We start from the raw sequence: 24794 nt of genomic DNA on the forward strand, positions 1-24794 counted from the left end.
ATCTAAATTTTTTTGTGCTTGCTGTAATAAAAAGAGATTTTTAAACATGTGAAGTGATATGAGAGCCCAGAAATTATGCTTAGGTGATTTATATGAAAAGATTGACCTCTGAATTACAAAGTCAAGCCTAAACAATCCCGAAGTAGAGTGTTAGAGAGCAAAATTTCCTGAAAAGCTGCATCACAGGACTTATAGCTCCTCATAAAATATATTATTGCCTTTGACTCAATGATATCTCTCCTTGTGTGCCAACTGCTAGCTAAAATCTCTTCTCAGCTGCATTATTTCATCTATGCTTTTTCATTTTTTTTTCCAAGTGGTCTGAATGGTTTCTTTCCTTACTCTCACTAACGTTTAAAGACTGCCAGTGAGCCTTTCTCATCTCACCAACCCCTGAGAGCATCATATTACCTTTAATATGAGGAGAGGGCATCAGGCAGTCAGGAAACCTTGCATGTGCCAAGAAGGTAGGTATTGAGACTATGTGAAAATGAAGATGCTCCTAGCTGAAATTGAACCAGCTGAGGGACTTCACAGTCTCTCTCTGAAGTGCACCCACTTTCAAAAGTAATGCTTAATTTTGATCCCTTTTGATCACTTTTAAGGTTGCAAAAAAAGCTAGGAAGACACATAACAGTGAATGTTAACTGATTTATTCTGAATGGCAGGTCTTTCCTTCTGGGCAGGTAGGGAAAGGACTAGCTGCTGGTTTCTTTCTCTTTCTTCTTTTCTCCTAGCTCAGCAGATAAATGAGGTGAGGACATGCCACAGGGATGAGACTTGCCAGACTGCCTGGAACACCGTGGTTTTGGGGCACGTTCTTTCCCTGGGTGTGAAGGGAAACTCAAGTATCTGATGACAGATGAAAATGTAAGTTGGGGAAAACCATAGAACTGAGAGAGTGAATTTTTTCCCTCTTCAGAGAGATCAGCAGCCATGCAGCCTGTGTTTTGTGCAGGCAGTGTTTTCTGAAATCAGACTGCCCATGTTACTCTCCTTGCTTTCCTTCACCTCTGGCCTGCTCTGACTCGGTGGAAAAAATGTCAGTCTGCCTGCTGACAGGGTGCAGTTGGCCGGCCCCGCGCCTGGGCCGGCAGCTGCGGGCAGGGAGAACCTGCAGCGCTCAGTCACATGAAGCCATGTGCGGGCAGCGGCGGGGATTAGCTCTGCTCCTGGCCGGAAAGGTCCCCATGCGGTTCCCAGGCTGAGCTCACCATATGTGCTTCACATGATTGTCCTGAGGGGTGACATGAAGTGGAGAGTTCACATTTGAGTGAAAGTTGGTTTGTGTTTCTTCACCCTGTTTAATGTAATGCAGATGCAGAGCAGAACATGAGGGCGCTTGTGCTGGGGGGAGATGTGGCAGGCTGTAGAAAAGCCCTGTAGCTTTTACTAATTCCTTCTTCTTCCCCTGAATTTTACGCTATTTTCTGATGGGAGTTGTCTGTGTGAAGGAACCCCCTTAGACCACCTGTTAGGTGCCTTTCCCCTTTCAGTCACGGTCTTTGCCATCTCTTAAACATTGAGGGTTTTGTATTTGGAGAGAAGCCAAAAACTTGAACAATAGTTTTCTCCCTTTGTGGGGCAGAGAGAGCTCTCTGACATGGCGCAGAAAGGAAGAAAGAAGGCAGGAAAAATTAGAAAATATGGGTGGAGAACTCTCCAGTCTCCACTTTGGGTGAGTGTGAAGTATTGCAGGATTATGATTTTTTTTTTTAAAGGTAAGAGGTGTGTACTCACAGGCTGATTTAGTTTGTGGTTTGCCTTAGTGCAAGGTAATTTTGGAAATGGCATCTTCCATAGAAGGATCATGTCACATACAGAGTGCCAGTGCTATTGCGAAAGGTTTCCAGACTAATGCTGGAAAAAGGAAGTTTAACAAGCTCTTGCTGTGAGGAACATCGTCTGATGGGCTGAAGAGGCTCGTGTCTCTGTGGCAAAATAGGAATATTTTCTTTATTTTGATCTTTGGATATGAGAGAACAGCTCATTTATTTCTTAATAATAGAATTTATTTCTTAATTGACATATATGCTCTGTCAATGTTAGAAGCAGAGACAGGAAAATAGGTTTTGTGTCTACGTTAATTTTTTAATAATGTGAAATCTGGGAAAGATTGTTGATTTTACCACCCACATGTAAGGCACAATATATTTGGGTTTATGAAAGTGCCAAGTTTGTTCTTGGAAAGCTTTGGTTTTCAAGGAAAAGGTGGATCAGCTATAAGAAGAAGCCTGCTTAGATAACTTGCCGAAGGCTGCGTTGCGGGTGTGCAGGCTCCGTGTTACCTCTTGCTCTTGCTTTGGAGTCCCAGCAGAACCTGTGGCACAGGTCAGTGCTCATGCACTTTTGGAGCAGTGGATTAGTGCTGGATGATGACTTTTCCTTTCGCTGAACATTTCCGAGCAGGCAGATACATGATTTGAGCGATAATACTGCTCGAGCTAACAAATATCAACAGTGTCTTTCCAAAAAACCTTCACCATCCTTAGGAAGCAGCCAGCCCGAACATGGACAAATTGCTCAGGGAATAAAATGTGATGTATTTGAGTGCGTGTTTTAAGAAACTGTTAAAACTTCAGCCGGGCAATGCTTGTTGCCTTCCAGAGCAAGAGCTTGCTTTGTAAGTCCGTCTCCCTCAGTTTTCATTAGTGAGCTGTGTTTTTTCCACAGTTTGCCTAATTAGACTGTGACCCTCTTCCCAGTAGGATCCCGTGGCATTACACTGTACAGAAACAGGATTTTGGTGCTGATAAGTGAAGCGATCGAGAACATATGGCATAAACATCAACCGATATTGTTTGCCATCCACACTTGCTGCGTGTAATGCAACGGGACCGGCTCCTGGTGGCCACGTGATCTGCCTTCCAGTCCTCCATTTGGGGTGGGTTTTTTTCGTTCCTAAAGTTGTGACTTTCTGGAAGGAAGCTTGTAAATAATCGGGGTGCAGAGAGCAGGTAGAATGTCAGTGGGATGTTACTGAGAGGCATGTGCGCAACGCTGACATCGGCTCCTGGCCGCGCTCCCTCCGCACCAGCTCGCTGCTCCGGGCAGCCCTTCATGTCACAAGAAGGTAAGATCATGTCGTGTCACCCGTGTCCTCCCACCGCCATGCCGAAATGCCTGTGTCCCCTGTCCCCAGCAAGGAGGGACACTAATTTGCCAAGTGAAGTATCTTAGCGTCTTTAAAATTTAATTTTGAAGTACAGCTCTTTCTGTAACACAGGGAAAAGACAGGCAAGTGCAGCTCTGGCGGCAACAGCTAACTGGGATTTCCGATTAAAGATACAATCTGGTTTGGGCAGTATCTTCTTATCGTGCTTAGCTTTTTGTAATAAAGGGCTTTTAGATTTTAAAAGACATTCCACACCCAATTGTATCCTATTGATTTTCCATGGTTAACCACTCTGTAATAAACCTCATAGTCTGTGTGAATAGGCACAAAGCACAATTATATTAATGTTGTTTACAACCAGTGGGCAAAGAATTATTTGCAAAATGTGAAAGAAGTCAAAATACCAAAATATTTCAAAGACATTTGAGTTTGGAAATGCCTTCATTAGACTATGAATAGAGTTCCTTGGAATAAAAAAAGGAAAAAGATGAATCAGAGTATTATTTTTTTTTTTGTTTTGTCATTTTATTGTTTGGGGTTTTTCTAATAACTGATACTTTATACTTCAAGAGAGTTTTTTAGTTTCAGAAGTAAAGCCTGGTAAATAAATACAATAACATTAAATAAAATAATAATTATTTTTTTATAAAAGCAATAGCGATAATAACTTTCTTAGATGTCTTTTCGCACAAAAAATGAACCTGGGTCCTCGGGTGTTTTGCAGTTAAAAGATACATCAATAACACAAGGTGTAACATCTACTATGCAGGCCAGTGGGATAAATAGAAACTTCTTTTTCCTCCATCATATAAGCTTCTACAACATTCAGACAACTAAGCAGACCGTGTACATTTTAGTGAAAATAGACAAACCTTCAAGCAAAAATTAAGAGGAAATAAGGCAGTGCTTAACCAAAAAGTAGTGGCCGGCCGTCTCCATTGACAGTTCTGTCAGCAGGACTGGGCAAATGCCCAGCTCAGTGTTGTGGATAGGTTAATATCTTCACACTTTTTCCTTCCTCACAGCTGCCACATGCAGTGCTCTGAAACCTGATATTTTTCATCAAAAACGGATTCTTATTTTCTGTCTTAGTATACTAATCAATTTTACCATGCAGAGCTTGGAGCATATTAACTGTCAGTTACTCCTAATTAATACTGAAGGCAGACAGAAAGAGAGAACAAAATAATTGACGTTATTTAATACAAAATGATTCTCCCAATTTTGTTTCCTTTATGGAAAACTCTTTTGGTTCCTGTTCAAGATTTAAGCACCGTCCTGTTTAATGTTTTGTTTCACAAGGTTGCTTGAATGGCAGTTTATTATTGAAGACAATAAATTAAACTTCTCAAAGCTAAAGAGTTGCAGCAGTTCTGGCACAGGCTGTTTTTTCCCCAGAAGAAACATGCTCAGGTCTGATTCATACAACTGTTGCCCTCTAACATAAGAAAATTAAAGAAAACCTCCTATATATCTTTTAAGATTCACATTAAATTTCTTTAGCATAGAAATTGGAATGCATTAAAGAAAACAGAGCAGCATTAATTGCAAAATAGATAATGAAAGCTTCTAGTCTAAAATACACTACGTATTACTTCGGTGTAACAGTATGAATATTATGGCCTAGTATTAAAGGCTGATTTCAAAGAGATCACAGAAAGAGAGCAAACTTCTTTGATGTTTTATGCTTAAATTAAATATAACCAAAAAGGGATACAGGAGCATTGCTCTTGCTACAGTGAAATCAGGAAAGGCTTTGCAGCGTGCTTCAGTAACAGCTGAATTAGATCGGGGCTTCACAAGGTTAATGTATAATAATTTATGTATACCAGTAGTGTGTGTGAGTACCTAAACAATAGGAATTTATAACATTTATGTTGTATAAACTTCGTTTTATATATATATATATAAAAATATATATATGTATATATACACCCCCTAGGAAGTCCACAGAGGTTCTGGTTTTCTAATCATAAATCTGACCAAAAAATAACTGAAGCTTGGGGGGTTTTGGTTGTTTTGTGTTTTTTTAATTTATTACTTTAAATTCCCAACGTTTCAACATTAGCAGCAAAGAGAAAGTAAATCATCTCGGTCACTTCAGATAGGAGCTATTCCAGCATTTCTGCTCATGCACTCATCTGCTGTGTTGGTTAGTAGCACATAGCATGTAAACAGCTTTTAGGAGAGATGGTGTACTAGATTAATTATGAAATGAATGTGATGTTCCTGGGTGACTTGTCGTCACAAGCTGTCACTTTTCGGCTGACCGAGGGTACAAACAGAAGAGCTCAGGTTTGCATGTGATTTCTGTAGCCTGTGTCAGCAGTGTTCTCCCAGAGACTTAGTTTACTAATATGCTTTTTCATTAAACTTTTCAAATTTATCACTTGGACTAATACTTTAAAATAAAAGGAGAGTTTAATTTTTTTTTTCCCACAAATGGCAATCCTTTCTTGGAGCACAAATGAAGCTACTTTAGAAATAAAAATCCTTCTTCGTACTCTACCCTTTCCACAGTTATATGTCATTTTCCTGTCTACAAACTGAAGATATTACTTTGGTAAAAGGGCTTTTATATTTTCTTATGTTACTGTGAAATAGAAGTGGCTTATTCAAATGAGAAATTATCTGCCTACCACATCATGGCTCCTACTTTCAACATACAAATGAAAACAGCTGTGCCTCCAGGCACTGCAAGATATTGATACACTCAAACTTATTCTTATTGTAGTGGTTAACAATGCCATGCAGAGAATACATTAGCAGGAGGTGTGGTGAGATATTACTGTAATTTCTCTTGTAGTAAATACTATATGTCAAGGATTATTTTTCAGCTGGGCATTTGTCTATGTGCCCATGTAAAAACCTTTCAAGGGTTTCTAACTTGTTTTTTTCTTTTTTAAAGTCTGCATTTTCTTTTCTTCATTACATGAAAATAAGCTTTCCAGATCCTTTCCCCCCAGAATTGTATTCTTTCTGAGGGGAGGCTGGGAGCAGCACCGGGAGCACCGAGTCGTGTGGCAGAGCAGCAGCATGCTCCCAGAGCAGAGGTGCATTTGCCTCATTCCCACCAGAGTTACCTGGCTCTGCCAATGCTAATCCTTGTCCCTGCCTTTTTGCTCACCCTGTGGATTTGCATTATGGTCCATACCACCTTTTCTCCTGCTTTTCATGCCCCAAAAGACCTTCTGTGCTCCTTGGCCCCAGGCAAAGAGCTGTTCTCTTGGCAGCTTGGGGCAGGAGCAGGAGGGGTTTGTGACACAGGCACTCAGCACCCTGACACCGCCATCTGCACAGGGCCCATGGCTGTTGGGGTCCCGAGTTATTGGGGACCCCCAACACCCCTCCTTACAGGACCCCTGCTGGGATGCAGGGGATCCTGTTTGCAGGGATCATCCAACCAACCAGGACTTTGGTCAGTAAAGGGTATTTGAAGCCTAGTTGAGAAGAGCTGTCACAGGAAGGGTGCTGGGGAGGCAGGCACAGGCAGCATGGCACTGCCAGACTGTCACAGCATGCCCTGAAATCTCCACAAAACTGTGACACGATTTCTCTGCTAATTTAGAACTTTGCAACATGTTACTGAGGGCACTGATCTGGTGCTATAGCTGTTTCTGACAGGTTTTAGCATACATTTCAAATACACTTTTAAAAATATAGTTCTTTAACTTCAGTAAATAAAGAATTACATTTCATTGGGAAGCAGTTGCAGCTAGATGCTTGCAGTATAGCTAAAGGAATTAGTATGGCTGCCTACTGAAATTTAAAATATAGACCAATGTTCCTATGTGCACACTAGTCCTCAGAGACACCTTTGGCATACTGTGGCACATTATCAAAACCAAACAACATTTAAATATCATGAAACAATATGATAACTTTCCCAGCTTTTGGAAATAATGACATAGAGCCTGGGGTTTAGGTGGTACATTTGCTAGACTATGTACGTTACCTGAAAAGAGCTGAACTTTACCTAACTAAATATTTATGGAGAGAGGCATTGCATGGGGGAAAGCAGAAATAAGCCCAGTATGCAATCTGTGGTTCCATAGAACATAAGAAGCATATTTTCAGGATAAAAGATATACTGAGTAACATACGCAGGAAGTGCGATGGCCAGCACAGACCTCAGTGGTACCTGGTATTACTCTTGTGTTGTAAGTGCCAACTGTTTTTGATAGCACTGGATTCAGCAACTGAAAGCAGCTAGAATGAAATAGAAGCAAATGTTTTTGTAAAGAAGCCAGAACATATAGTTGATTTTAAACAACAATCTGAGACAACTCTCCCAGAAATATAGAGCAAGAGTTGTTAGTAAGAAATCAGTCTCACTAGAGAGGATCTGCCCTTTTATTCTTGCAAGTGCAAATATGAGAATTTTATTTTTTTAGCAGAAGTGACTGTCAGGGAGGAAAAAACATGGTCTCCTAAGCATGCAAAGCAGAGCTTCAAGGTGGATAACATGTCTTGAATTACTGGTGTTTGGAGAGCAAATGGAAAGCACACCACCGTTCTGTTATTGGGAACAGTCCTTAGTGTATTTGATGCTTTCATTGATAACTTGGGTGAGCAAAGTATCCATTAAATTTGCAGCTGGTGCCAAGAGGAGAGGATTTACAAGTTCTCTGGAGGCAGCATGGGAATTCAGAGTAATCCTGACAAACTGGATCTGGCATAACCTGGATGCAATATTGATGAGGATAAAATGAAATGGTAATACAATTAATCCACTGGACAGTCAAAAGAAGCAAGGAAAGCAAAGAAGCTAGTCTTTATTGTGTGGGAAGTCAGGCTAGCTGAGCTCCCGAGATTCCTTCCAACCTGCATCTCTGGGCAATAGCTCTTCAAGAAAGGGGTTGAGTGTAACAGGGAACCACGGGGCTGTGCTGTTATAAAGAAAAGCAGTCCGACTGGGATTGCAAACAAACGCAACACAGAAAATGTGTAGAGAAAGGAGCTGGGATGATCGCAGAGAAGACATGATAGCAGCAGCTACGGGAAGGTAAGAGAAGCCCTTCTATGTGTGCATTGGAAGACGGGTTTATGGTGCCAGCAGACAGCCACCATAGGCTTTAGAGGAGTTTTATAAAATTAAGGGGATTTGAGCAATTAATTATCCCTGGAGGTCATGAAATATCCACCAAAGAAGCTTCCTAAGAGCAGATTAAACAAATACGTCCCGAGTGGTTGAGTTAGCTTGATCCCGCTTCAGGAACTGGTCTAACCCTCCTCCTAAGATCACTTCCAATTTTATTTCTGTGATCCCAACAAAGAACTGTTATCCAAGATAAAGCTACTGCGTTTTGCCCCTTTATCTTGTTCCTTTCTCAGTGAAAATTGCCTGGCAAGAGAGCATTTTGGCTTGAAAGTTTCAAAAGAGCAGAAGGACTCTTGGTAGGAGGCAAGCACTTAACTCCCATTAGCTTTGTAAACATCGGGGTTAGCAGCTCTGTGATAACATTTACATTTCACCTTCCAGCTAACTGTTAGGTTGGATAATTGTCCAGATAGTAGAGTTTAGCATTGCCAAACATGCAAAACTCACTTGGCAAAGCACATGTATACATTGGCTGATGTTTTATTTTCCCCTCTCAGTAGTGTAAAGGAGGGCTTTAGAAATCGTTATTTGGGATAAGAAGGGTTTTACTTTCAGCTTATACATGTATTAAAATAGCTTAAGGTTTTTAGTGCTCCCCATCATTAGCTGAACTTACTGGGAAACATAATCTCTTTTTTTATCATTTGTAACCAGAACTCAGGAAAGAAAAAGTTTGGTGGTAGATGATTTCAGAGCTTAAATTATAAAGGTGAAGGGGTTTCTCCTTTCATCAGTCTTTCCAAGCTTTTCTGACCAAGAAATTCATTTTACTTAAACAAAAAGAAAATACTTCTTGTGGAGCTGAAGGGAAAGTAAACAGTTATTTAGCATCAGCCAGAAACAGTGTCCGGGTATAGGAAAAATTCCTGCGTTCTTTTTTTAACCAATGCTCCAGTCTTTGTTGGCATGTGTGCTGGATTTATTCAACAAGCAAAAGTGAACATAGACAGCATTACATAAAATATAATTATAATTATTATTATAATTAATATAAGTTGTGGAGATTGCTGAACTGTCTTTACTCCTACCAGTGTTTGAAATACGACATTATTATTTCCTTGTATTCATGAGGCTGGACTCTGTCCTCACATACAAACATGTAATTTTAATGAAGTACTGTCAAATGATGCATTTTTATTTGAAAATTAGATCTACCCCTAATACCTTGCCAACTTCATCATCAAACAGTTGATTTGTATATTTTAAGGCATTTTTATTTGCTTTTTTAGTACAGTGGCAATTGTTTTGGATGAGTTAAGAGAAGGCAGCCCCATATGTTTCACATAAACAATACATTACAGGGAAGGGATGTTCACATTTCTGCATAACAGAGTGGTTTTGTGCTTGCATAATTAGGAAATGGTTCTGTGTGGTGTATTCAAGAGTCCTGGATTACAAATTTAAAGTTTGCTAACTGTTAGAAAAATTGATTCAGAAGCAGCTTTAGAAAAACCAGTATGCTAGTTCACATATTCAAATCTAATACTGTAGTAGTGCAGGGTGATGATACGTTTAGGATACTTGGGTATGTTAATGTCCTTGTCATTTTAATTTTGAAATTTTAACACAGACAGCTGTAATACAGACAGCTTGGGGAAAAAATTTCCACATTTTGGAACAAAACTTATTAAAACTTTCTCGTGAAAATCTTTTGACAGGTAGGTGTAATTATATGTAAAGGCAAATGTCTCTGGGGAGGGAATCAAAAATCTTAGAAGATATGCAAGATTCATGGAAGATGTAAGAAAAATTCTGCACTGCTATGAATTAGTCTTTTTTTTTTTTAAGTATTCAAATTCACACTCTATGCAGCATTTCAAATATATATGAGTATATAAATAGTTGCAACTCAGATCATCAATTTATTAGCCCAGATTTTAAAATTTATTTCTTAATTTTGAAAGGTGCTGGGCAGCATTTTGAAACCCTTAGTTTTTCCAGTTGAAAATCAAGCTCCAGGTTGTTGGTCTGTTCTAATAGACATGTTTTGTGGTCAGCCTTTTCATCACTCTTGTAGACAGGATTGCTCAAATAATCCAGACATCTAGATACCTTACCTCTGACACTGTTCCTGGATGCTAAAAGCATAATAAAGATTACAGGGATAGCAGGTGGGCTGAATTGATTTATATATATATGACCTTGCCAGTATTTGCAATCCCATTGTGAGTGCTGAGATATCAATGTACTATGTATCAATGTATCAATTTCAACTCCTGTCTCTCAGAGCGGTGTGAAAACTTGTCTGGACTACAGATTTCTTTGTCGAAACTGTGCGGCAGCACTCCTGCCTGTCATTATTTTAGCAAAGAAAGACCATTTCTGGCGTTCCTAGGGGTGCTGGTGTAGGCCAGCTGTAGAGCGGGTGTTAAATAAATAATTGCAGAGGACAACTTCTGTTTACTTTTACATTGCTGACCTTATAATCAGGAATGTTTTGCACGGGATAGAGCTAACTCTGTCTGACGCAGGCCAATTCCCTGAGCGCTTGATGGAGAATGAGAGCTTCATTCAGCTGCTTTCAATCATCTTGTGGCAGAGACCCCCCACGAGCAGAGGGGGGGCTGCCTTTTGGTAACCTGAGGATGAGCTGAGGGTGGGAGGTGTGTGTGTCCACATGGGGAATGGGCACCCACAAAACACCTTAGCTGAGTGCCATCAGCACCTTGTGTTTGCACTTTCCAGTAGGTTAATAAGTCTGTAGCAGGATTATTTACAAAATTATGTTATCGAATACATGAACATTGTGGTGGTAGAATAGAAAGAAAGAAAGAAACTTTCAAAGCTGTGCACACTGGCCCGGTGTATCTCTTGTGCCATATATTTCACAGCAGAACAGAAATCCTCAGATCTGTGTGTCTCTCTAAAAGATGCTTTATGTACAGCTCTCCAACCTCCCATCTGCATATCTGCTTTTCCCACCGACCCATGAACAACCCCTTCCTTCTTTGCCTTGGTTAGATGACAAAATATTCTGTTTCTGCTGTGGGAGGATAAACTTTGCAACCCGAAACACCCTGAAATCTGGAAATTCATAACAGACATGGATTTTGAAGGTTTGGCCATTCCCAAACCTATAGGTGCATGGGAACAACTGTTCCCACTAACTCTGTCCCTTTATAAGTGGATTGGAGGCTGTGGCTTCTTCATATAAAATCCATTTTTCTACAGGTAAGGTTTCCTGCAGCCCCAGTCTTTCCCTGGTTTGGACTGATGGCTTGAAATCCAGGGATGAAGCCGGCAGGCACAGGGAGCTGGTGCTGCCCTGCTCTGTAGCAGGGTCCAAAGGCTGTTGGTCTGAAGTGGCCAGAGCACTCCCAGTGCAGCTGTGCAGGGCACTCCTGGCCTTGCCTTCCCCATACCCAGCAGCAGAGCCCAGGAGAGAGCGCAGAGCTGGGGAGAGCCAGCGCCCAGGGCATGCTCAACTGGTGGAGTTCTGGCAGGGTGTGTGCTGGGCAGGTTCTTGGAAACAGTGCTCCAAAGTTGGTCAAAATATGAGGAGGCTGAGGCAGCTTCAGGGCTTGTGGCAGTATCAAGTGAGATGGATTTTCTGGAGAGGGAGCCTGTGCCTGTGTCCAGCAGGTAGCCGCCAGATCTGGGAAGTGGCTGCAGCTGTCGGGATATGCACACTGCTGCATAGGCTTGCAGAAGAGTGGAATTAGATTGCTGGGAACAGGAGTAATCTGTGGCTCCTGAGCTGAAAACATTATATGCTGCTGGCTTTTTTTTGGGACCACTAGGCAGATCTTATTTGCATGCTTTGTAAAAGTTTTTAAAAGAGTTTTGCAGCTTACTTAAAGAACAAAAGGTATAGCTAGCTGTAAAATGAAACAGTTGTCAAAACTGTGGTAAATGCCAGAAAACATGCCATGAGTCAGGACACTCCAGATGCCGGTGGCACAATACAGCCTAGGCACGGGGCCAGGCCATGTCTCCTGGTGGCAATGACAGTGTATGTGCCATTGTGGCATGCTGTATTTGTTGAGCCTCTCTCACCACTCAGTGGGCTCCTCAGCAGCTTTTATGGGTCCTCAGGATCTCCCGGGCCGGGGTTTGTGAGGCCCTTCATGTTGTTTTGACTGTACTTGCTCCCTGACTCTCATCCACAATCAAATTTACAGCAAACTGGGTTGTAAATGAAAGTCAGAGAGTAAATGATGGAAACCACATGGGAAAACAAAAGGCACCTCAGCTCTGAAGCTGAGCACTGGTGTCAGCCTGTGCTGGCAGGGAGTCGTGTCATTACATAATGATGCACTTATCCAAATGGTGTTTTGTATTTTGGGAGACAGATGTGCCTTGCAGTTGCTAGTGGAAGTTAAATGTTAAATATGAAACCCATTCATTTTCTCTTAGTCATACTTTGAATTTAAGCAGATGTTTTCCTAATTTGTGGTTTTCAAATGTAGCATGCTGACAAGACATTTATCATTAACTACAGCTTCATCCATGCAGTTTAGCAAATTCGCCAATTATTAACAGTGAGGGTTGCATGGTGGTTGATGCATAGTTCCTGCTACTTTGAAAGGCCTCAATTGAAACTCAATACATTTTTACAATATAAATTAATTGAGCTTTGGACCACATCCCTGTTGTGTGAGTGCTCTCTGCTCTTACTGTCAGAATGAACAACCATTTGTAATGCAATGCAATGAGTAGCTGTGCCGTCTGTGAGCAGAGGTGGTGGGAAGGGAAGGATAACATTTTTCCAGTAGGGGCACGAAAATGACTGATGGTTTGGTAGTGGTGCTGTGAACTGGTGAGATGTCTCAAAGGTGTTTCCCAAAGCAAGGAACCACCATATGCCTGAAAAAGTCGTCTCCTATTTTACCAGCTCTGGAATTGAAGCAGGCAATTCAGTCATTTATTCATCCCATGTATGAGACTTGAAGGACAACACTCAGTGTACCTCTTATTTCTAGGAAGTATAAAGACCTTGATTTTCACCAGCTGGCACTGCAGAAATTTTGCCTTACATTCCAGCTGAACAGGGAAAACTCTTCAAGACAGTCTGTTTGTAGTTGCTTCTGGCAGATCATTCGCTTTTTTCCTGCTCTGTATTTGCCTTTGCTCAACAAGGAAACTATAGACTTTGTTACAGAACAGGCTGCCATGCAGATCAATAACGTGAGAACTGTAAACAATTAAAATAAATGCTTGTGGAATATTTCATCTTACTTTATACAGGCAGATGTGCTAGGTGGGAAATACCTATGGGGCTGGCTTTAAAATCCCATTTGATGTCCTTTTCTTCACATCCCCCTGCTTTGTGGGAAAAGGGAATAATGGTAATATCACAAAGTCACTGTAAGTGATGTCTTAGCAGGGAGGCTGGAAGTTGCAAGAAGTGCAGAAAAGGGGAAAAATTGTTGATTTGGGGATGGTGTGAGAGGGCCTGTGTGGCCTCCGTTCCTGGTCTTCATTAGAAGCATAAATCCTATGGGTACTTAAAATGAGCTGAAGGTCTGATCCAGGGGTTGATGAGGGGTGAAATGAAGGTTTTAAAGCAAGGTCTTTGGCATAGTTGTCTACCAATTTACTTTTTGATTGAAAGAGATGTGGCAGCAGATGTGGAAGGGGAGATGGCTTGCTATGAATACATTCTCAATCACCCCTTTGCTTTCTCTGAGTTTGGATGCACTAAATTTCTGGAAGCGGCTGTGTATCCCATGCCAGGCTTTAACAGGAGGTGAGCATAGGTAGAAGTGGGGCAAATTCGGCTAACCCAGATGCTGATCCTTTGCAGTGCTGCCAAGCTCCTGGAGAAGAGTCCGTTCTCTGTCGGTGCCCCAAGCCCCCTGCTCCCCTCGCCGGCGAGCCTGCAGCTGGCGCAGCTCCAGGCGCAGCTCACGCTCCATAGGCTGAAGTTGGCTCAGACCGCCGTCACCAACAACCCGGCCGCCGCCACCGTCCTCAACCAGGTGCTCTCCAAAGTGGCCATGTCCCAGCCGCTCTTCAACCAGCTGAGGCACCCCACGGTGATGAACGCGCCGCAGGGCCACGCCGCAGGCCCGCCCCAGGGGCCCGGCATTGCCGGCACCAGGTTCCCCTCCGGCGGCATTGCCTTTCCTGCCCAGAGCCCGGCCTTAGCCGCCCCGGGGGGAGGTCTGGGAGCCGTCCAAGCCCAGGCTCCCAACGCAATTGTCATGAATCCCTTTGGAAATGTCATGGCTCCGACCTCCGGCCAGCAACCCGTGGTGGTGGGTCTCACCAAGGCAGGTGCTTCCACATCTACTGCTGCAGGGGGCTTTTATGAGTACAACAAGCAAAACGCCGTCTCTGCCGCCTCTCAGGCGTTCGCCTCTGAGGGGGAACAGTCCAGCCAGCACGGCTTCCTCGCTGGTGGCACCCACACTGCCGCCTCAGCTGCAGGGCCGCGCTACGAGAGTCACTTCGGGGCTCCCGGCCAGATGCAGCATGAGGCGGCAGCAGCATTTCCCAAGGAGTCCTACGGGACGGCGGCACAGCATGGGGCGGCACGGGCCTTCCCTAGCGACCCACACACAGGCTCCCATCCGAAAGGAGATCCCGGACCTGTCCTGCATGGCAGCAGTACAAGCAACCAGTGGGAAAATATCCCTAATTTCCCCAGCCAAAACAAGTCTGACCTCATGCCCGGCGACAGCCTGTGGCCGTCAGCGAGTCAGCAGCAGTATGAAATAAGAAACGAGCTGTACAACCCCGAAGAGCCGACACCTGACACAAAGTTCAGCACGGCCGCCCCCCCCGCCTTCGGCCGCCTCAACCACAGCGCACAGAGCTTCGGCAGCCCTTGCATGAGGCAGAAGGAGGAGCGCAGTGGCGGCACGCCCGATCTGCCCGCCCGCTCCCTGCTGCCGCACCAGCTAGGCGACCTCCGCGGCGTGGCCCCTCTCCACTTCCCCCACGTCTGCGCCCTGTGCGACAAGAAGATCTTCGATCTGAAGGTGAGTGGTTTGAGGGCGTCCCTGGGCAGGGTTGAGACCCTTGAACAGGCTGTCAGGTGACTGATCTGGCCACCAGCTCCTGCCACCCCTGACCGCCAGTGCCCATGACCACAGAGGTGCCCTGAGCGAAGCAGAAACAAAGGGCCATACTTTTGCTGAGGCTATGGTACGTCTGTTTCATGGTAGTTACTGGGGCTTCGAGATCTGGTTTTGTTCCACATCTTGCCGTGGAAGATGGTGAGATTACAGCAGTGATGTGAGAAACGTGAGGTCTGAGCCGAGGTCGTAGCTCACTTCATGGGCCCAGAGCTGGGTGGGGAGGAGCTTGAAGCTGATCCCCCAATACTCAAGCCAGTGTTGCAACCCCACGGCTGTGGTTTCATCTGCTTCTCCCTTTCTGATCCCAAAGGCTTCCCCCTAACAGCCTCATGGAAGCAGCTTGCTTAAACGGACCAGCACATTCTTTTGATAAAATTATTTTAACTATTCCTCTGCAGGAATTTTTTCTTCCTGGTATCTCACAGGAAAATTTAGGGCTCAAGGTCCCCAGGGACTTTGACCTGAAAACAAGAAGCTGCTCAGAACATGTGGTACAGACTGTGCTCTCTCTCACTTCTCTGTTCATACTGCCAAGGGAGCTCCAAATTCAGCCTCACCTTCAAGAAACAGCTTCCCAGTTTCCCAGGCAGTGTGTTGTCGGTCATGTTATATAGGTCAGATCTGGAGAAGGCCACTTAAGTGGCCCTCTGAGCCCCACAGCCATCCATGGTTGTTCTGGCTGCCTGGTGAGCCCTGCTCAACAAGTCCTCATGACCTTTTCTGTCACATCACAGGACCAGCACCTAACCACAAAGGCATGTGTTCTCATCCTGATGGTGGCCTGACAATAAAATTATAACAGCATGTATGTAGGAAGTAAAATGGCTAGCAAATGAAATAGTACCTGATCCCTACACACCCTGGGGATTTGGGATATTTGAATATATTTGCTTTCATATTTACCCTTTACTCTTTTAGCAACTGCTTGCAAAAGGTTTTGCTTTGATTACTGCAGCTTTCAGGGCTGGGCTGAAGTAGCCCCTGTCTAGGGCATGCTGGACATTTCTTTTTTTCATTAAACACTTTAAAAGGGCAGGGGAAATGTCATTGCAATGAGTTTTGGGGGATATGTTAGTTGGTGTTTGATGCACTGGCTCAATTGGATCATAGAAATGTAAATAGCTAGATGTACTTCAACAAATGTTGCTGATCTAGTGAAATAATAAGCACTTCCCTGGCTGCCCTGAACACCTTTATGGGCATTGCAGGAGTTGAGAGTGCTTAGCACCTTGCAGGATGAGGTCTTCAGCAAGAGTGAAATAACTTAATTACTAGAAATATACTGAATTTAAAAGCTAATACAAAGAAGGCTTCTGTATTGGAAGCCTTCCTTTTGTAAAGTAACTGATAATTTAATGTTCAAATAATGAATCAGTAAATGCATTGGATGAAGGTGGCTTGGCTCCAACATCACACAGTTTGATCTTCAGCATCTCAGTATTGGTTTTAGAATAAGGTAAACTGAATGGAGGAATAATCTTTTGTAAATTTCTCTCAGGATTTTTCCTGTTTTCATTGTCTCTTTGTTTCAACATAGGACTGGGATCAGCACATTAAGGGAAGTCTTCACATCCAAAAATGTATGGCTTTTTCAGATAAGTAAGTATTATTTTAGAGTCACTCTTCAAACTGAATTGCTAACAGAGCATCTCTTACTTCAGTGGTTTTCCACCAGGAATTTTCTGCCTAACAATTAAGTTTTAATATTTTTGGCACATTATGTACCTTCCTAAAGTTCTTTTCTTTCTTTTCCAGCACTGGTATCCGGTGTATGTTAAGCTCAGCAGATGGAACATTGCATTTATCACCAAACAATGCAGCAGTTTTCAATCCATCTAGTATCGAAGGTGAATGGTTGTATATGCAATAGTTAAAAATACTTCTTACAATTGGAAGGGAAACCAGTCTCTGTGGAGAACTGGGGTTTTTAAATGAAATGTTATAAAAGTTTCCAAGGAAAAATTTTGAGAAGTTGTGCACAAAAAGGCTAAAAGCCAATACTGTTCCAATACTTTGGAAATACGAATTTATTTTTCTTTCAAACGGTAATTTCTTTTCATAGTACAAATAATTTGGTGTAGAGACTATGAAATTACTTACTATATAAATAGGGCATTGCTTACTGAGCACATTAGTGCAATTAATATGACTCAAGATTTTAATGAAATATGTGTAATCCATTATTTAGATTATCCATCAAATGTTGGCGCATCTTTTATCGCTACAGCAGCAAGATCCTTTGGCCAGCCAGGTCCTACATTTTCTTCTCCTCCATCAGGGGTAAGAGTGAGTTCCTAAGCAAATTGATGTCTGTGTTGAGATTCTTGTTGAAGCCACTTATACTTGAATTTAAACTCTGAAGGCTTTAGTTTAGACAATCTGAACATTCACTGTGTTATTTCAACTTCCCTGCAGTTCTTTTATGCTTTTGATTTTGACCAAATATGAACTTAATTGTAGTTTTTGTTTTGTTTTGTTTTTTTCAGTCCTAAAAGTTGTTCGCTTGTCAGGGTTATTTGGGGAGGTGGGTAAATAGGTTTGTGTGTGTTTTCCATTGACTTTTTTTCCCCCATTGCCTGAGTCTTTTTGACTCAGGAAGGTCAGCTTCAGCTTGGAATGAAGATTTGGATTAGTTTTTAGTTACCTTCAGTATTGACCCCATCAAGCAACCTTCTTTCTCTCTGGTTATTTATTCATAGCAATTGCTCTCTGCCTCTCTCATGCTGAGGTCCTTCTCCCAGGTGGCAAAGATAGTGGCTGCAGCTTCACTGTTACTTGCCTGGAGGTCCCAGATCAGTTCATTATACTGGAATAACTTTTCCTTAGTTTATTTCAGTGTGGTATTTATATCCTCTGCTGTCACTGGTAGCCTTTCAAAAAGTTTGCTTTGATGTGGAGCCTTCCATGCTTTAGGTTTATTAGTCCCTGCCCTGCATCCTGCATTCAACACAGGTCCCCAGTTATATTGCTCTAATGCACACTTGAATTCCTAGCTCTATAATCAAAAAATACCAGAAGAAAGAACCAAAATTAAAAGGGCTTCTTACCCTGACAAAGCAGAAAGATTTTAGAAGGAAAAAAAAGGAAAATAAAAGCAAATCATACTCATAATGAAAAGACAAAGTTGTTAGGGTTAAAATGAAACTGATCACATATCAGAAAGTTACAGCTAGAGCTGGACACACCAAAGACTTATGTTAGGGCATTCATGGAATAGCAGCAGTAATCCAGGGGTTCAAGTTTTCACCTTGTTAACTTTTGTGTATATATCTCTCCTGATGTGATCTCAGACACTCTGGAAGGCCAGGCTGAGTTGTGTCCCTCCAGTTCACATCAGGCACTGCTTGCAGAAAGGTCACCCAGATTTCCTTAATCCAACCAATTTTCTACCATGCAGTTTTACTACGCAAGAGGTCATTTGAAGGGGTTTCAGCTCTGCCTGTCACAGACACTGTGAGTGCAGGCGAGCAAAGAGGAGAGCTGCTCATGACAGCTGCCTCCAAGGTCAAAGGTGGACTAGCAGTGGGTGCAGAGGAATGTTCCTTTTCATCATGTCTGTCAGCTTTACAACAAATGAAATTACTGCTAATACCAGTGTCATTTCTCTTTAGAATCTGTCACTATTTATCATTTAAGCTGCCTGGAGAAATCCTCCTTCTGAATGACCTGCAGTATTTTGAGACATAAAAGAAACAATAACTTTGATTTTCCTGGACACTGTAAATCCCTTTTTTCTTCAGAAGCTCATTGGATGAACAGGGAGCTATATTAGAGGTGTTAAGACTGAGTTTGCCAGCTGTCATTCACTCTGCAACCCAGGTGGCTTGTAATTTATTACACCTTTGCACGGTAGTATTCACTTTCAGCTAAGCTGCTGCCATTTAACTGAGCAGTAGGAGATTACACTTGACCCTCCATGTAATCATAAACAAAGTGTTCAGATTTCTGGAAGAGCTTGCTCTGTGCTGTCCATCTGCAAATAACTCTATCCCTCTTTAAAAGGCAAGTGCTACCAGTCTTCACTCAGGCATGGAGAGCCATTAGCACTGGAGGGATGAGATTGGCAGTTTCTTGCTATCTTTAGAAAAAATTCATGTGATGCTCAAGAATGGGATAAAGACTTTGAAAAGCAAAAAACAACAACAACAACAATTTTTCTTTTAAAAGCTGTAATTAAAAAATCACCAAATTGGATGGATGAAATAATATTGCAAATAATATGAGGTGCATTTTGCTGCTGTGCATATATATTTTTTTTATTTGTTTTTTGTAATAGCCATGCAACTGCATTGGTAACCCATGGTAGACATTGGTTGCAAAGAAAGTTAACTTTGAGTCTTACTGAAAATTACATTCAACACCTGCTATGCAACAGCTCCTCTAACTTCCTGATTGTAGATATGGAAGGTGTATGTTCCTTTTCTGGCCATGATTTACAGCTCTATTTAATGAATGGATCCTGTTTAACTGCAATCAGCTGACAAGATTATTGCTTGGTACAGCCTGTTGACTTCTGGCATGAGTATGTGACCACTTCTTAATCAAGAACTGCAGCAGGTTTATGGCATAGCACTTTAATTTAAGCCATTGCCAATTGTGGGGAAGTGGCAATGTCTTACAGTTGTTTGATTTAATGTACTGAGGGCTGTGTGTGGGAACATGGGCTCTGGAGCCAAGGCAGGGAAGAGCTGAGCCTTTCTAATCCCATAGATTCTTGCATACCATCATTTAACAGATCAAACAAAACAAGAAGAAGGTGACTGATGACCTGGGGTGTTCTTACACTGGTACTGCATTTGATGTTTCCTTTTCCTCTAGCTGTAGTTGTGTTCTTCTGTTCTGTGCTACATGCTGCCTTGCCAGATGCATGCAGACATCACTAGCTTTTCTGTTCAAGTGGAGTTGAGTTGCTTCATCTTTTTTTCAGGATCAGGTCTTTGTCATTTTTCTGCTAAAAAAAAAATCTTACTTCTGGACTTTTGTACTTCTTTCACTTACCTTATGCACCTGGGTGGGCTCTGTGAGATGCAAGCTAATTAGCAGATCACTGTGTAATGCAGGGTCCTAATGCAGCAAAAATACACAAATGGTTAAGTGATGAGTCTGGAGGGAAGGCAACAGGATGGAGGTGTAAATAAGATAACATTAGCTCTCTAACTTGTGAACTTGCTGACAAGCCAAACATTTGTGATGGCTCTGGTGAACTTGATCCCCATCTTCCCTTGAATGGCACAATTTTAACTGAAGGTAGAGTTACTTCTTCAGTAAAATCCTAATGCAGAGGTCATAAACATGGAGGTAGTCTGAAAAGATTTAATCCTGCGTGAGTGATGTTTTGCTTGTCATTAGCTGTGGTAAATTAACTTTTTCTCTGGCTGTACCCTGATGCCTTTTGCACAGGGAGTGTAGAGCCTGCTTTCCATGTCAGGGAGATGGGCAGCTCTTTCAGAACTGCCCCAGCACTCCAAAATACAATTCCACCCTTGGGAAGTGATCACCACTCCAGTGCTCTGTGCCTGTGCCAGCCCAGTTCAGGAGCTCTGCCTCTTTGCATGTCCAGTGCTCACTGTGCCCCCGGGGGGGGAAATGCCTCTTCCTGTGTGCTGTTGCAGTGAGAGGGGAAAGTAGCAGGTTTTCTACCCCCAGGTACAGCTGTGTGTCCTCTCACAAGTTAAGTTAACTTTTACCCCTAGCCTAGTCTGTCACACGAAGAAGGATTTAAATTCAGTCCCTGCTATCCTGAATACCCATGTAGTCACCCAAACTGATTTCTAATATCCATAAATTCAGCAGGGACTGCAGGGAGCAGTTAGTTTTTGCAGGAATATCATTGCTCCTGTCTGAAGGACAGTCTCCCTTCTAGAAATCCTCTCTGGACTTTGCGAAGTCCCGGGATGGAGACTCCATTGCAACCTGAACTGCAGCTAAACATTTCCCTTCCCATTTGCACTTCTAAACCAGGATGTTAAAATGCAAGTTTTTAAAGAATTTTTTTTTAAATAACAGGTACACAGAGCATTTCATTTTTTTTGCAGAAATGTAAGATGTTATCTAGTGTATAGAATATCTAAGATAAAAACATTGGTTTGAGTTGAGCTTTTTTTCCCAGTTTCCCCAGAGGAAATCTACACTGGGTCGAGTTGTTCACATTTGCAATCTCCCCGAGGGAAGCTGCACAGAGAATGATGTCATTAACCTGGGCCTCCCATTTGGAAAGGTCACCAACTATATCCTCATGAAATCTACTAATCAGGTACTGTACATTTGGGGTTACCAGTATTGACATCTATTGGCATAAAGACATAAAGATATGAAGACATATAGACATGAAGACAGAGTCTTTGGGAAAAACCTCTTATTTAGTAATAGAAACTTAAATATATGAAGCCCACTCTCAAAGTTAAAAAAATATTGGTGGTCACTGATTAGATGAGGACATAAACGTGACTATTGCCTTAGAGTTCTTGTTTAAAAATCCCAGAAATCTCAATGACAGTGTTGTAAAACTGTACTTTTGCTAATTTTTTTAAGTGAATTACTTGGCTGCCTTCTCTAAGCCATTTGTTACTTTCAGACTTCTCTTAGTCTTAGCTTAAGTCTATCCTAAGTAGCTTAAGCATACCAGTGGTGTAAGCTGGTAAGAGTAGAATATCTTCTCTCACTTTCCTGCAGCAGACAAAATGGATGGATGTAGAATCCATGCCAGTGGACAATGTTTGAGATTGTAATGTTTAAAAATCACAGAATCATAGAATGGTTTGGGTTGGAAGGGACCTTAAAGACCATCTAGTTCTAACCCCCTGCCATGGGCAGGGACACCTTCCACGAGAACACGTTGCTCAGAGCGCCATCCAGCCTGGCCTTGAACACTGCCAGGCAAGAAAGATTAGATACCAGTCATTTAAACTAAACCAGCTTCTAAGGTGACATATTGTCTTTAATAACTGGTTTGAAATCATTATTTGCAGTTAAAAGAAGACTGAGGAATGGACTCAGTGTTACCATTTCAGCCTCAGGCCTGGAAAGCTACCCAATTTTGTAGTATCAAGACATTTTGCATGAGAAGAATCCAGAGAAAATTTATTGTGCTGCCTTTTCTCTCTTATACTTTGTATTTTTAGTTATGTAATAGATTGTAAAGTTCTCTCCATTGTGCTAGGCCTTTCTGGAAATGGCTTACAGTGAAGCAGCCCAAGCCATGGTACAGTACTACAAAGAAAAACCTGCTATGATAAATGATGACAAGTTACTTATTAGGATGTCTAAAAGATACAAGGAATTGCAGCTGAAGGTAAGATGGACATTCCTGATCAAATTATGTGAGTTTCCATGGCACGTCTGGAGAATTCATTTAAAAAAATTCTTGGTGATTACTCATTTCTAATTAATGCTTTAATATTATAGAAAAAGAAATTAAGAAAGAAATTAGTTAATGTATGTTATCAATCTTTTACAGTTAGTTGCTTGCTCTTATTCTAAATTGTAACTCTTGGAAGAGATCCCATTTTCTCTGATCCTCTCATACCATTATTTCAAAAATCCCTTCTGAGCTTCCTTGTGAGCAGGCTCCCTACATTGCTTGGTCTAACAAAGGCCTAAAACACAGCTATGTGTAAGATACAATATGTCAGTAAAAATAAGATGGTTCTATCCTTTTAGTTAGGCATTAAGCCCAGAACAATGCTTTTTTCACTGCTTCCATGCTTGAGCCATAGCACGATCTTGACACCAAGCAGCAGTAACAGGACTAAAAAGCACACTGATTTCTTTTTATTTCTTGTGAATGATCTAAGTTATAAAGCAAGATTTTTTTCTCTTTTAACATAGAGTCAAACCAGAGCAATATTCTTTAGACTTTCTATAGAGTGTGTGACACTTCTCTTGTGGACACTTGAATGATGTCCAAAGATCACTGCTCTTGTGACCATATTTATAGAGGCTTATATACTGCCATGTAATGCTGAGAGAGTAATTTTATTTCATGGTGACTCGGACCAGAACTGGCAATGCAGAGCTTAAAAGCCCCATATTGTATTACCTAACACAGCACAAAGTTATTTTATAGAACAACTCTGTAATGTTCCAATTTACTGTTAAGGGTCATTTTATGAGCCTTGAGGAAAAAAAGAAAGGAACTTGGATGGTTTGGTTTGATCTTTGAAAAAGCCTCTTTCTCTCCTGTGTGTGTATAATAGTTTAAGGAGACTTAAATGAGTTGCCAAAGGTTCATAAATCAGGGCAGTCTTTCCCAATGTGGCACAGTGAGGGGTTCAGATGTTAGGTGGTGGGGATTGTGCATCTTGACAGAGAGGCAGGAGTTACCCAGGAGAGTGTGATAGTTTGCCTAGATTCCAGGAAGATTTTTCTGCTTTTCCAATGACAGTTTTTCAGGTCATGGAATTATTTTGTTCTGCACAAGAAAGAAAGCAAACAAATAAAAGTACAAAGAGGGAAATATGCGCGAGCTATATACTGTTACAAACTGCTGAGTTCCTGCATGCTTATGTTGCTCATCTCTGTGTGCTCCAAGTGTTTGAGGAATTGAGAGTGCTCCAGCCTGTGTAGTGCAACCTACGCAGAGTAATCAACACTCCAGTACACATCTTGCACTTAGCTTGTCTGAAGCTCTCCTTGTCTGAACATAGTCCTTCACAGCTATACTCCAGAATGAGTAACTCTGAGATCAAGAGAAGGCAGTTCATACCTAGAGGATCAGAGATAGGCTGCTATACATATTTAATTCTGTATATAGAAAATTTTCTGGTTTGTTTCCTCTTAGATCCAGTACCTAGAAAATGCTCTGTAGTGATTGTGTAACAAGGAAGGACAAGCTAGTTTTCAAAGCCTGTTAGAGCAGCCAAGGATGAGGAGAGAGTGCTACAATGTAATGGAGCAAATTTTCCTTTGTATCATTTTACTGCTTCGATCATGCTATTGAGAAGCCAACTGCAGAGAAGAGTGTAACCACAACACTGAAACTAAATATTTCTGGTTATAGTATAATTGAATGAAGCATGGATACTGTTTCTTGAAGGACAAATCACCTGTATCAGCTTGGAGAGTAGAGCAACATGCTAAAAACAGTGTCTTTGTTTTTATTAGAAACCAGGTAAGAATGTGGCTGCTATAATCCAGGACATCCACTCACAAAGAGAGAGGGACCTGCTGCGTGAAGTGGACAGGTAAAATTTCTCCATAGTTTGGAATTGGAAGTCTGTAAACTTACAGATAGAAGAAGTAGTATCTGTGTGCTTCCCTCTCTTATTTCACTGGCTTTCCTAATTCAGATTTCACTTATAAAATAGTATATATTTTTATATCATTCAAAAGTAGGTACAGTATGATATATACCGTATAATGAGATCTGACTGAAACTGTGCATGTTATGAAAATAACTCTTTCCTACTGATTATGTCTCAGAAAATATGTCTGGCATGTGAAGAGTGCAAAAATGAAGCTGTTCCACTCTCGTCCCTGTTGAGTGAAAAGCGTAAAGGCTGCGGGTGCTTTGAGACCAAGTGGGAAGGAGGCAGTTCAGAATAAAATGTATTTG

At 41.9% G+C, this 24794-nt stretch overlaps 1 protein-coding gene across 6 annotated transcripts in view; it reads left to right on the forward strand.

Moving 5' to 3' along the window:
* The window catches only part of RBM20 (RNA binding motif protein 20), a 102767-nt gene that overhangs the window by 62147 nt on the left and 15826 nt on the right, over positions 1 to 24794 (forward strand). For 5 of the 6 annotated variants that reach the window (XM_069020000.1, XM_069020002.1, XM_069020001.1 and 2 more), the window contains exons 2-8: positions 13963 to 15142; positions 16779 to 16840; positions 16997 to 17088; positions 17430 to 17521; positions 21351 to 21494; positions 22401 to 22532; positions 24344 to 24423. In XM_069020000.1, the coding sequence (XP_068876101.1) occupies positions 13963 to 15142; positions 16779 to 16840; positions 16997 to 17088; positions 17430 to 17521; positions 21351 to 21494; positions 22401 to 22532; positions 24344 to 24423 (1782 nt within the window). Of the gene's footprint in view, positions 1 to 829; positions 871 to 13962; positions 15143 to 16778; positions 16841 to 16996; positions 17089 to 17429; positions 17522 to 21350; positions 21495 to 22400; positions 22533 to 24343; positions 24424 to 24794 lie in introns of those variants that run through there. The other variant, XM_069020005.1, reaches the window with a different exon arrangement.

Source organism: Aphelocoma coerulescens, chromosome 6 (assembly GCF_041296385.1).
Source record: "Aphelocoma coerulescens isolate FSJ_1873_10779 chromosome 6, UR_Acoe_1.0, whole genome shotgun sequence".
Taxonomy (NCBI): domain Eukaryota; kingdom Metazoa; phylum Chordata; class Aves; order Passeriformes; family Corvidae; genus Aphelocoma; species Aphelocoma coerulescens.